General features: G+C 38.7%; 1 protein-coding gene across 5 annotated transcripts in view; it reads right to left on the bottom strand.

Annotated features, from left to right (window-relative positions):
* The window catches only part of PIK3R1 (phosphoinositide-3-kinase regulatory subunit 1), a 105,725-nt gene that overhangs the window by 59,699 nt on the left and 33,695 nt on the right, over nucleotides 1–12,331 (bottom strand). For all 5 annotated transcript variants that reach the window (XM_087715588.1, XM_087715586.1, XM_087715587.1 and 2 more), the window contains exons 4-7: nucleotides 10,559–10,633; nucleotides 8,299–8,430; nucleotides 7,135–7,336; nucleotides 6,932–7,008 (exon numbers count right to left, since the gene is read on the bottom strand). In XM_087715588.1, coding sequence (XP_087571714.1) covers nucleotides 6,932–7,008; nucleotides 7,135–7,336; nucleotides 8,299–8,430; nucleotides 10,559–10,633 — 486 coding nt within the window. The remainder of the gene's footprint in view (nucleotides 1–6,931; nucleotides 7,009–7,134; nucleotides 7,337–8,298; nucleotides 8,431–10,558; nucleotides 10,634–12,331) is intronic.

Raw genomic sequence — 12,331 nt, 5'->3', positions numbered from 1 at the left:
GTCAAGAAAAGCATTATGAGCAGCCAAATACAGGAAGTGGCTAAGCTAATTCAGGAGGGGGGGGGGAAGAGATAGAATGAAAGCCCTTCTTGTAAAGTTTTGCGCCTCAAAAAGCCCACAAATTCAGAAGCTGTTTAGCATTCACGACACCACCTTCCAGTGGATCGCAATGACAGGTGCTGCTTGAGGACTCCCCAAACAAAGCCATGTAACTACTGAGTCAATTTAAAATCAACTTAAAGTCTAACTCCCCCACTCCCACCTCTTGCTAGCTTCAGCCTCCACATTTCTTTTATAACATAAAGAAAAACCTTGTGCATCTTTATTTGCAAATACTTCCCATGGTGCCCAATGGGGCTTGTTCTCAAGCAGATATGCCATAAATAAGATCCCTGAACAAGGGCATTATTTTGGTCGAGCGATAGCACTGTGCAAGATAAAAGATTTTAAAATGAATGTTATTTGATCAATAACATTCATTATATATGGATAGAAAAGTTGAACAAGAAATTGCTTACCCTCCTACGAACAGTATAAATGGATGTTGAACCCACAAACTTTCATTAAAATAAGAAATTCTCTTACAGCCTGACAACCGAAAGGTAGTAGGGGGAGGGGAGGGCAGAAATATTACAGAAGTGCCTATATCAGCCAGCCAGGCACACCCTAAGTACCTAGGCATCTATAAATCCATTAGTCTTGTGGCACAATTTTATTTTACGACTTAATGAGCGGATTTTATTTGGTTTCTTTTTTTCTTCTGTCTCTTTTTTTTCTTGGCAAACAGACAAATATTCTTTGGAAATTAAACATTATTTTCCTTCTTTCTTTACATATTATGCTTTGGGACATTCTGCTCTTAACATCCACTCAAGGCATGGTAGAGAACGAAAACGGTTGTAATGGCTGCTGAAGGAGAACACCCCAGAAAAGTGTTCCCCAGCTGTGCTTTTGCTTTCTAGAAAAACTTTCACCTCTTGCTCCTCTGACTATGCTTTTGGCTTGACATACTGAAGAAGAAATGGAGGCAGAGAATAAACACAGTATGTCAGTTCCTGTCCAGAATATTAAAAGGTAGGAGTTATGAAAAGGAAATTTGGGGAATAATTTTTGAAAAATTGTATGAGGAAAGAGAGAAATACACACATACATACATGCATAAAAGGTAAAGGTTCCCCTCTAGTATGTACTATCTACTAGTCATTCCTGGCTTTAGGGGGCGATGCTCCTCTCAAGTTTCAAAGCCAAAGAGCCAGCACTGTCCGAAGACATCTCCCTGGTCATGTGGCCGGAATGACTAAACTCCAAAGGTGCATGGAACGCTATTACCTTCCCACCAAAGGTGGTTTCTATTTTTCTACTTGCATTTTTACATGCTTTCGAAATGCTAGATTGGCAGAAGCTTGGACAAGTAAAGGGAGCTCACTCCATTATGCGGTGCTAGGGTTTTGAACCACCAAACTGCCGACCTTTCTGATTGACAAGCTCAACGTCTTAGCCACTGAGCCACCGCGTCTCTTACATCCATGCATAGACCCACTTAATAAATCATCTTCTTCCTAACTATTCCCGCACTATGGCAGGGTCCGCATACAAATGCTTAATAAATAATTCAGGGGAAAAGATATGCCCTAACTATTCTTGACATTGACAACAGAAGACTTATGTTATATGGTAGTAATTCTCAAGAACAAAGATAAATATATGTATCCCAGGATAATATGGCAGAATCCAATCTGAGTCGGTCAGTGGGACCAAAGATTTATGTTTCCAAGCTTTGGGGCTCATGCTGGAGTCCATCACTGGGGAACTTCTCTCTCTCCAGATATATGGATTGGTCTGGTCTGTGCCTTGTATTTATATGGTTCCTGGTTGTGTATAATTGTTACTTGTTAATTAATTAGTTGTTAATTTTAGTTGCTAATAGCCAGCTACCAAGTCATTGATTTTTGTTTCCTTATACCGCCATACCCTCAATTCCTAAGTACCAGATTGGCTGGTCACAAATCAGCACTCTTATTGATTGACAAGGGACCCATTTACCAAACTTCAGTCATTTCTATGACTATTTCTCTGGTAGTAATTCTCCTTTGGATTTTCCCCCAAAATAGATTGGTTATTGTAGGTATTGCCCTTCAGCCAAACTGATTTGGATTCTTGTCCTCTAACATGACTGCTAGCTTATAGACCTAATTATCATTTGGTTTTCTTTTTGCTTCTCGGCTCCCAATGAAGCCCACCAGTAGAAATAGAACAATTTGGACAACCATGTTTATTTCCTACATAAAAAAATTATCAAGCCTTAAGAGTGAGCTTTTTAATGTCATTTGCTTTTTAAACTTCGACTACAATCTATAACTGTATTTAACATCTTTTGTAACACTATGCTATGCAATACTTGGAAGAACCCTGCCCTACATATACCATAGCCTACCATTCTCCAGCAGTAAATGAGTTATACTGGACAGACACAAATTCTCCATAAACATTATTTTTTCACACATTTTGCATTTTTTACTTTTGGTGACAAGAAAAATTGGATAACCGCGGATTAAATAACCTTCTGGCACTTTCCACAAGGCAGCAACAACATAACTAGGGTGCTCATTTTATATTTCCTCTTAATAGCAGAAAAGCACTATTTATTTAGCTCCAATCTTGGCTAAGACTTTAATCAGGAGTGGGAAATCCACAATTACTCCATCTTCATGGTACTTAGCAGCCAACAAACTGATTAGCAACCAACTTTTGCTGGGAGGAAGAAAGAAGTGACTACTTCCACATCTAAATATTTGTAAATTAATTGCAATAAAAAAACAGTGATTGCAACACCCCAAAGATAAGAAATTGTTCCATGTTATGTTTAATTATTCATGGAAGAGTTTGTTGTCCAGTATGCATAGATTTTATCAGGAGTGTTATAATTGGAGGTGGTCTTTAATGTGCCCCCAGTCTAGCCCTTCCATTACTAGAGGCAACCCTTTTATATGGCTCCGCACACATAGGAGAGTAAAGTCAGGGCATTGCATGGAGGAACTAGCTTGTGACTTCTGCTTCCTCCCCCTCCCCGTCTTTTATTAAGTGCTGTAAAAGGCAGAATTTTGACATTTGATGACTGAATTCTCAAGCAGAAACTGAATGAGTACACAGGGTCTAACATTCAACTGTGGCTGCTTCAGTGATTCTATCTACAATTGATATTAAAGAATAACAAGCCCCGAATGCAAAGTGCAGTGCTGAATTTAGTACTGAATTATGTTACAACGGTATGCAACTTGGTTATTATTATTCGCTAAAAAAGAGAGCCCTCTGCTGGACACATATTGTAATACTGATTAGCTTCAAGTTGAATAAAGGGATTGGAATGATGTAATGTCAAATACATTAGCTTCTATGCACAAATGACTTATGATTCATGTTGATACTGATATTTGTCTTTAATATTTCTCTATTATAAAATATGTCATGTCTTCATTTAATTACCATAATTTCTTCTCTTCACTCAGTTATTTATTCATTCATTTCCTACCTTTATTATTTTTACAAATAACTCAAGGCAGCAAACATAAACCTTCCTCTTCCTACTTTCCCCACAACAATCAACCTGTGAGGGGAGTTGGGCTGGGAGTGAATGATTAAGTCATTCAGCTGGCTTTCATGGCTAAAGCAAGACTTGAATTCAGAGTTTCCTGCTTTCTTGCCTGGTGTCTAACCGCTAATTTGATACAGAACAAGCATCAATTTACACCTATGTATTTTCAATACAGGGACGTGATGGCTAAGGGGCTAAGATGCAGAACTTGTCGATCAGAAAGGTCGTTAGTTCAGTGGTTCGAATCCCTAGCACTGCGTAACGGAGTGAGCTCCCGTTACTTGTCCCAGCTTCTGCCAACTTAGCAGTTCCGAAAGCATGTAAAAATGTAAGTAAAAAAATAGGGAAGGTAACAGTGTTCCGTGCGCCTTCGGCGTTTAGTCATGCTGGCACTGTGACCATGGAGATGTCTTTGGACAGGGTTGGGGCTCTTCGGCTTTGAAACGAAGATGAGCACTGCCCCTAGAGCCGGGAACAACTAGCACATATGTGCAAGGGGAACCTTTACCTTTACTTTTTATAGTTCCTGATAGGGCATTTCAGGTGTACTTACACAAAGCAAATGCTACTGGTTCTAAAGAGCTTATTCTAGGAAGGTCTACACAACTTAATCTTTGGAGAGAGGGGTTTGGTTTTTTTTTTGTTTTTTTTTGCTCCTTTTGGCGAAAGTTCTCATAAAAATATATTATACATAGTATTTTTTAAAAGACTCATATGTATGTCTTTCTTAATTTACTGTGTACTAACATAGATTTCTCACCTAGGTTTTATGGTCATATTCAGTAGTTAGTTAAAAATCCTGTACTAGTTAAACTGTATTGGATACATTATAGTTTAAGAAAGAAGAATTTGGCGTCCAGAGATTAGAAGCAGGCCAAAAAAGTATTCACTATTTTGATGGAACTCCTTTATTTGTGTTTTCTCATATTCTAACTTTCTAACTTTCCTATGTTGAAGGATACCTAACCAGTCCAGTAGGGTTTAGAAACACTTTTGTCTGAAAACTGAGGCAATTGTAGACTACAACTTAATTATATAAACTAATAATTCGACCTGTTTTTAAATACTTTCCTGTCTACAAAATAAGAACACTTTGCAGAGAAGAAGAAAAGTATAATTTAAAGAATACATCACAAAGCAGAGTTTAAGGTCTCACTAAACACAGTCTGATTTGAGAAAAAATATTAGTATTGAGCCATGTTGGCGCAGTGGTTACAATGCAAAACTGCAGGGTATTTCTGCTGTCTGCCAGCTGCCAGCAATTTGGCAGTTCTAGTTTTACAGGCCCAAGATTGACACAGCTTTCCAGCCTTCCAAAGTTGGCCAAATAAGGACCCAGATTGTTGGGGGCAATATGCTGACTCTGTAAACTGCTTGGAGAGGGATGTAAACAGTGGTGGGTTGCAGGTGGCATGTCCCGGTCTGAAGCACCGGTACCATTCTGGTATGGTGCTCCAGAGGGACCACCCACCCGCCTGCGCTCCTTACCTGTCTTTAAAGTCTTTGGTGCTTCCGCACGGCGCATACAGCACCTGCAGAATGCTCCGCTGAGCAGCTGGATAAGACGCATGCGGTGCTACGCATGTGCCCACGCGCACCGTGTGCGTTCATGTGGAGGACACCAGGCCCCATTGCAACTATAGGGGTTGCAACGGGATCCGGAACCCACCACTGGATGTAAAGCACTGTGAAGCTGTATACTATATGTCTAAATTCTATTGCTATTATGGCAGCATATGATATAATCCCTATCAGGACCATATGGGGCATCTTCAATTTTATTACCATCTATACTGTTAGCATTAATAAAAACAAGTTGCCCAATTAATCAAGATTTTTTGTTTAGTTAATTAATGGATTTTATTTACTTCGTATATACAATTAAAATAATCCCTATGATTTCTCTACAAATTTTTGGCTACTATTAAAATCTATATATATATATACACATATACACATATACACACACACACATATATATACACATACACATATACATACACATACACACACGCATACACACACACACACACACACATATATATTATTTACAACTTGTAATTATCAAATTACTACTGGTCCCTAAAATCAATCAAACCTCAGTTCTGCTTTTAAGAAAATCATTCTGCAAACAAGTAAATCAGCTAAAGACACGTTTATGCCGTAAAATGTGGCATCTTTTGCTAAGTTCATTCAGTATGTTTTCTATGCGTTGCATTTGTGGCTATTATATCATATACAAATGTTTCTACTGAAATGGGCTAATCGGCAACAAAAATGTAAAACTGATGATATCAATGACAAAAAACTGCAGTATGCAATCATTTGAAGCACCTCATAATGTATCTGCCCTTCTACACCTCTGGGCATGCACCTCTCCCTGGTTATATAACAGTTTTTCCCCTTAAGGATTGTTGAACTTCTATAAACTGAAGGGTTCACCAAACATGTTGATTTTCCACCTATGTATTTTTGAGTTACATAAGGACTAGTATTCAGACAACTCAGAATATCAGCTGCTAACCCTAATTTAAGCAAGTTCTTTGCCATTGTGCAAGAACAACAGCGATGGCATTGCAAAAACTTTAAAGCTTTTACATGGTTATCTAGGAAGTTGAAGTCAAAGAACTTATTTGAATTCAACTTACATTAGTCCTCTGTGCTACACCAAATATGTAGTCAATTAGCAGTTACTGTTGTGTTCTTAAGTACTGAACAAATATTTATGGCAATTTGTTTAAAGCTACATCCATGAGAAAACACATATTCATTGCAACATTATTGTAAAACAACTAATAAAGACCATGTTGTTGACTTTAAGTTGGGATATATTCACACTCAAATTGTATTTGCGTGATAAATCTAAACCAGACTAGCAGGAAATACACAATCTTCACATACCATGAGAAATGGCTTTACCATTGGACACAGTCCAACATATCCCACAGTTACCTGGTGGGCAGTTTTTATTCTCCACATAGCTTACAGAGGGATTACATGCTACAGCTTTGAACTATCTTGTGCCAAGATGCACTTGCTGCTAGTATTTTGAGAAAAACAACTTTTAGTAGAGTCCTTGCTACTTCCCTTCTCCACACTATTACAAACACCTAACTGTTCAAAGAAGCAAAGAAATCTTTACTATGTACCAAATAAAAAAGTGATAGGCAAAAGAACATCCAATGTTAGCAAAATAATAATAATCACGCTGCACATAAATATATTATTCTTAAAATGCATCCCATCTGACGTAAACTTCATCAAATGTAGGAGTCATTGGATGCAAAAGAAAACAAAGACGGCAACTTCAAAAAGTTTCCAAAATACATGTTTTCTTACCTGGTGCAGGTTGTCTCTCATGCAATTCACTTGTAATTAACACTTCCAATATTTTTATATGTTGTTCACTGTCCGAGCTGTAAAAAAATAACAAGAAAAATGACTGTGCTATAGTAAAATAAAAAAAATTGGAAGGAAAAAAATGTATGATTGTCATTGAAGAAAAATTTGTAATGATCAGGACTCAGGAACACGTATCTTACCTGGCTATTGGAGATCTGAACAGCAAAAGGCTAAAAATTTCAGCCAGAGATTTTGCATTTAAAGGGTTTTTGGTAGAGATCTGGCAAAGTCTAGCGAGATGTTTAAGGATATACTGGAGTGTGAGCCAATACTGTTGAGGTATGTTAGGAGATCTGATGAGTCTTTTCAACGCTTGAGCATATTCTTCTGAGTTCTGTACTTCTGGGAGGGAAAAAAAATCCTTGTCAACTTGAAATCACCAGCAATTGTTCTAAACAGCCACGGAAAAGCATCAATTTTGCAAGAAGACATCAATCCCTTTAATGTAAACTAAACCACTTGTCCTTACAACAATGAAAAATTAAGCAAGCGTGGATAGGAAAAAAATCAATTATATCAAAGTCAAATTGAAACTGAAATATAATTAGATGAAAACCACTAAACATTCAGTTAATGCCGGCAGAAATCTCCCCTTTGCCTCATGTGACTGGGTAATTTCTGAGATGTAGCTGATAAGACTCAAAAAAGCAATTCTAACTTTGAAAGTTGTATCCTGTCCCCATAACGAGCAACTGAATTTGAAAACTGAAAAGGTGAAATACACAGTCTGAATTCATAATGAAGAGACAAACCTTATCGCTAAGTCTTTATTGCACTGCATCCCAAATTGCAAATGGACTTCAGAATCATGTCTAGCTAATACATTTACCTTGTGCATACAGATAAAAGGTTAACAATTAGCTTTTTCTACATACGAATCCTTGATTGGTTAACCAGTATTTGAACAAATAGTATACTCGCCAAGATACATGGAGTTCTTAACACCAAGATCTATTTTGTACATTAGGTTTTTAAAATGTACGCAGACACTTTCAATCATGTGTGTCTTACAGGTATGCATGCCAGGGAACAAGATTAACTGCAGATAATCCCAATTTATGTATATCATGTAATGGAAGAAGCTATAATAATGTCCTTTTACATTATTACTTTGGAAAAAGAAACAAAACTCAGCAGCAGCATCCTACATTAGACCAAAATAATAATCACACAATGATGTCGACATATAGATGCCATGTCTGACACAATGGCATGAACTGTAGCGTTGCATCATGAGCGTGCCCTGTAAATATAAGGATTCTCCAACCCCCAAACTCTACCAAAATAAACATTTATAAACATACCTTGTGCTACAGAAATCATTTCATTGTAAACAGATGCTGGAATGACAGGATTTGGCAAGTCGAGAAAGTACCTCTTCAATGCATCTGTTAAAATGTGAAGTTCAATTCCCTCAAAATCCACTGAAGAAACCTCTAAAAAAAACACAGAGACACAAACATGTTATGCACTACATTTTGCCAAGAGCTATACTTCACGCAGCGTATATTAAAACAAATGATGAGACCTGCGTGACCCGTCAAAACCGCGGTCGACAAAACCGCGCTCGACGAAAGCGCGTACCTGACGTCATCAGCAGCGCAATGAAAAAAATTAAAAAATAAATAAAATTAAAATAAAATTAAAGCATAAAGGTAAGGTTTAGGTTTAGGTTTAGGTTTAGGTTTAGGGTTACGTTAAGCGTTAGGGTTAGGTTTAGCGTTAGGTTTAGGGTTAGGTTTGGGGGGTTAGGGTAAGGTTTTCGCTTTAATTTTAAATTTACCGCTCACAGCGCGATGTTTTCATCGCGCTGTGATGACGTCACGTACGCGCTTTTGTCGAGCGCGCAATTGTCCACCGCGGTTTTGTGGTGGAACTGAGATCTGGGCATTTTAGCAACAGCATTTAGACTTATATACCACTTCACAGTGGTTTAAAGCCCACTCTAAGTGATTTACAGAGTCAGCATATTGTTCCCAACAATTTGGGTCCTCATTTTACTCACCTCTGAAGGATGGAAGGCTCAGTCAACCTTGAGCCTGGTGAGATTTTAACTGCCAAATTGCAGGCAGCCGGCAGTCAGAAGAAGTAGCCTGCAGTACTGCACTCTAACCACTGCGGCTCATTTTATGGCCCATGGGACACATCTGTCCCTTCGGCTGTCCCTGTCGGCAGGGTGCAAGGATAGAGGTCCTCCATATCAATCACCGTTTCTCATGTGGCCCCTTGGGAAAATTAATTTCCCATTTCTGATCTACAGCAACCTGACATTTTATCCAAAGGTTGGATAAATGTCTCATGACAGAAAAGTACAAAATGGTGTGTTGTGATGCACATTCCATTGCTCTCCCCACAACAAGCAGTGTGGAATAATATCTGCATTTAACTCTCACGAGAATTCTTTCTAGGAGGGGAATCCTGTGTAAATAACACTTTTTGCAGTATTTTTTTTCCTATCCCCATTCAATAAATTCTGGAAAACGCTGCTACAGGTAGTCCTCAACTTATATCATTTGCTTAATGATCAATAGAAGTTACAACTGTATCAAAAGGGACCCCCACTTACGACCATCATTCCAAACCATCCCGCAGCCATATGATTGCAATTCAGGTGTTTGATAAGCAACTCACATTTATGATCAGTTGCAATGCCCTGCAGCCATGTGATTGTGTTTTTGCTGATTTTTAGCAAAAAACAGCCATAGGATTAGCTGGATTTGCTTAACAGAAATTGTCATACAACAGGGTCCAAATTGACTTACAATTGCAACAGTTTAGGATGGAAATTTTGGTCTCAGTTGTAGTTGTTGAGCACTCCCTGTACAGTAGGTGTTTGGATATGTCTCACTGGTGGATTCCAGGTACCGTTGCAACCGTTACGGTTGCAAGGGGACCCGGCGTCCAGTACATGAACATGCGCAGCGTGCACACACATGTGTCCTTACCTCTTGTGATGCCTCTGCGATGCTCCAGCTGCTTGGCAGAGTGTCGCATAGGCACCATGCGCTCTATGCGCAGAAGCGCCGAAGAGCTCAAATACAGGTAAGGAGGCTCGTGCAGGCGGGTGGTCCCTCCGGATCACCGTACTGGAACAGTACCGGGGCTCCAGGCAAGCACCAGTACGCCTGTACCGGGGTGTATTGCCTGCAACCTACCAGTGGTATGTTTTGAACCTTGCTTGCAGAGACTTTTGCAATGATAATGTGTTTTTACTGTGACTGAGTTCCTCGGTATACATATGACAGAGGGAAACTATAACTTATTGCTAAGGATAGTTTAATAAATACTAAATAGTAGTATTTTCAAAGATTCTATGTTTGGATCTATTATAATCTACTTTTCAATTTACTGGAATGTCATTAATAACAAGCACCCCTTCCCCCTTCCTTAGCCCATTTATTGAGGTTTCCCTCTACCACTATTCCAAATACGTTTTCTGCCACAGTATTTGATATATCTCATATAATGAAATTTAAATGTAATAAATGGCGTTGCTATCTGAAAGGCAAATTACACAGATAGCAAATATTTCCCAGTTTGATTTTTGAAAATAGTTGTGCTTACCACACTCAATAATCTGTCTTAATTCAACATTGCTGCTTGACCCTTGGGATCTATACAATGACAAACATTCCAGACCTTAAAAAAAGAAAGGAAAAAAAATGTATTAAGTTTGTGAAAATTTTCTGTAATGTAACTTTCAGTTGTTTACATTTCCTCCATGTTCTTGTATGAATCTATTTTCTATCACTCCTGTGCGGAAACAGTATTGCAAACTCTTGAATTGTGTAACATTATTAATCTAATTTTATACCCAAAATCCTTAACCTAAGAAAGGCCAAATCAAATATCACAACTAAAAAACAACAACAAACCCGAACCAAACTTTTAAAGTTTATGAGTTCCTAAAAGGAGTGCTGAGGATCTTACTGCAAGTTACAACTTGAAGGTTCTAGCCATTACAATAATACTCTACACTAGTTCAGTTAGAAGGGAAAGGTAAGGTATTTTCTATTGCAATAGGTCTTGATTTTATTTAGGGTCTCCTGTAGCTTATTTTAATTTTTAAAGAACTATTTATAGCAACATAATAATGAAAGAGAAGAATCTGATCTCGTATGTCAGGGGTCCCCAGTTCCTGGTCCATGGCCAAGTATCAGTCTGTGGCGGGTGAGCTTCATTTGCATATGTGTAGGTTACATACAGAATTATCCCTTCCCCTCCATTGCTGCTATTGCGGATCCGTGAACCCAGAAGGGCTGGGAACCTTTAACCTAGGCCAGTGATGGCAAACCTTTTCGGCATGGAGTGCCCAAACCAGATCATTCAGGCATGTGTGTTGGCCAGCGTGTGTATGCCTGTTTTTTGGGCATTTCCAGGCCGTTTTTGGGCTGTTTTCTAGCACTCCAGCACCTGTGAACGTCAGCTGTGTGCCAGAAATGAGATGAGCAGCTGGCAATGGCGTACGTGCCCACAGAGAGGGCTTTGTGTGCCACCTTTGGCACGTGTGCCATGGGTTCGCCACCATGGACCTAGATAATGTAGGACTCTTTAGTTGCTGTGACATGAATGAAGGCCAATTTTGAGCCAATCACTCCTAGCACCATATACCCTGACTAGTTTCTATGGTCAAAAATGGAAATAGTAAGAACGCTGCCTTGAGCTCCCAAATAATGGATAAGGAATAAATGTAATAGATAAAAGTAGAACTGCAAGTATCCAGTGTTGCAAGGCAAAGGGAACTGAGGACTGCATAAAGTATTTTTTATAGTAGTTTCTGAGGAGCTCAGATTCAGGAAATCAAATCAAATCAAATTTTGCATTAGGCAGCAATCTCATTATTTAAAATTTATCAACTGTTCTTTCAGTGACATTTTTTTCTGCCCCAATTATCCTTCATTCATAATTTTGTAACTACAGCAGTACTTGTAATCCTCTTTATCAACAGCTTCATTTTGTGACCACTCAAAGTTATGATGGCATAACCCCCCCTCCCATTTACAATGGTCACACCACTCTGGTGTCACATGATTTCCATTACTGTGCTCTACACAGCTGGAGCCTGATAAGCAGTCTCAATGGAGAATGCAGAAATAGCATTGCTAGTGTCCTGTGATGCCTCACTTAATGACTGCAGCACTTAACAGCCAGAGAACTACCTGCACTAATATTTCAACTGATGCGTAACAGAATGCCTCTGAACATTCATTTGCTTGTTCAGAAAAGCTGCCATCTTTGGTTGAGTATTTGTTTGGAAAACCTGGGAGACTCTGATCTTAGAAGCTGGAAAGCCTAATTTTAGTTTATAAGAGTTGTTTTGAATATAACTAGTGGCAG

This window comes from Thamnophis sirtalis, unplaced genomic scaffold, assembly GCF_051295495.1.
Source record: "Thamnophis sirtalis isolate CommonGarterSnake01/CBP01778 unplaced genomic scaffold, rThaSir2_p1.2 scaffold_5, whole genome shotgun sequence".
NCBI lineage: Eukaryota > Metazoa > Chordata > Lepidosauria > Squamata > Natricidae > Thamnophis > Thamnophis sirtalis.
The sequence above is the reverse complement of the archived record's forward strand: the minus strand, read 5'-3'. Positions and strand labels throughout refer to the sequence as shown.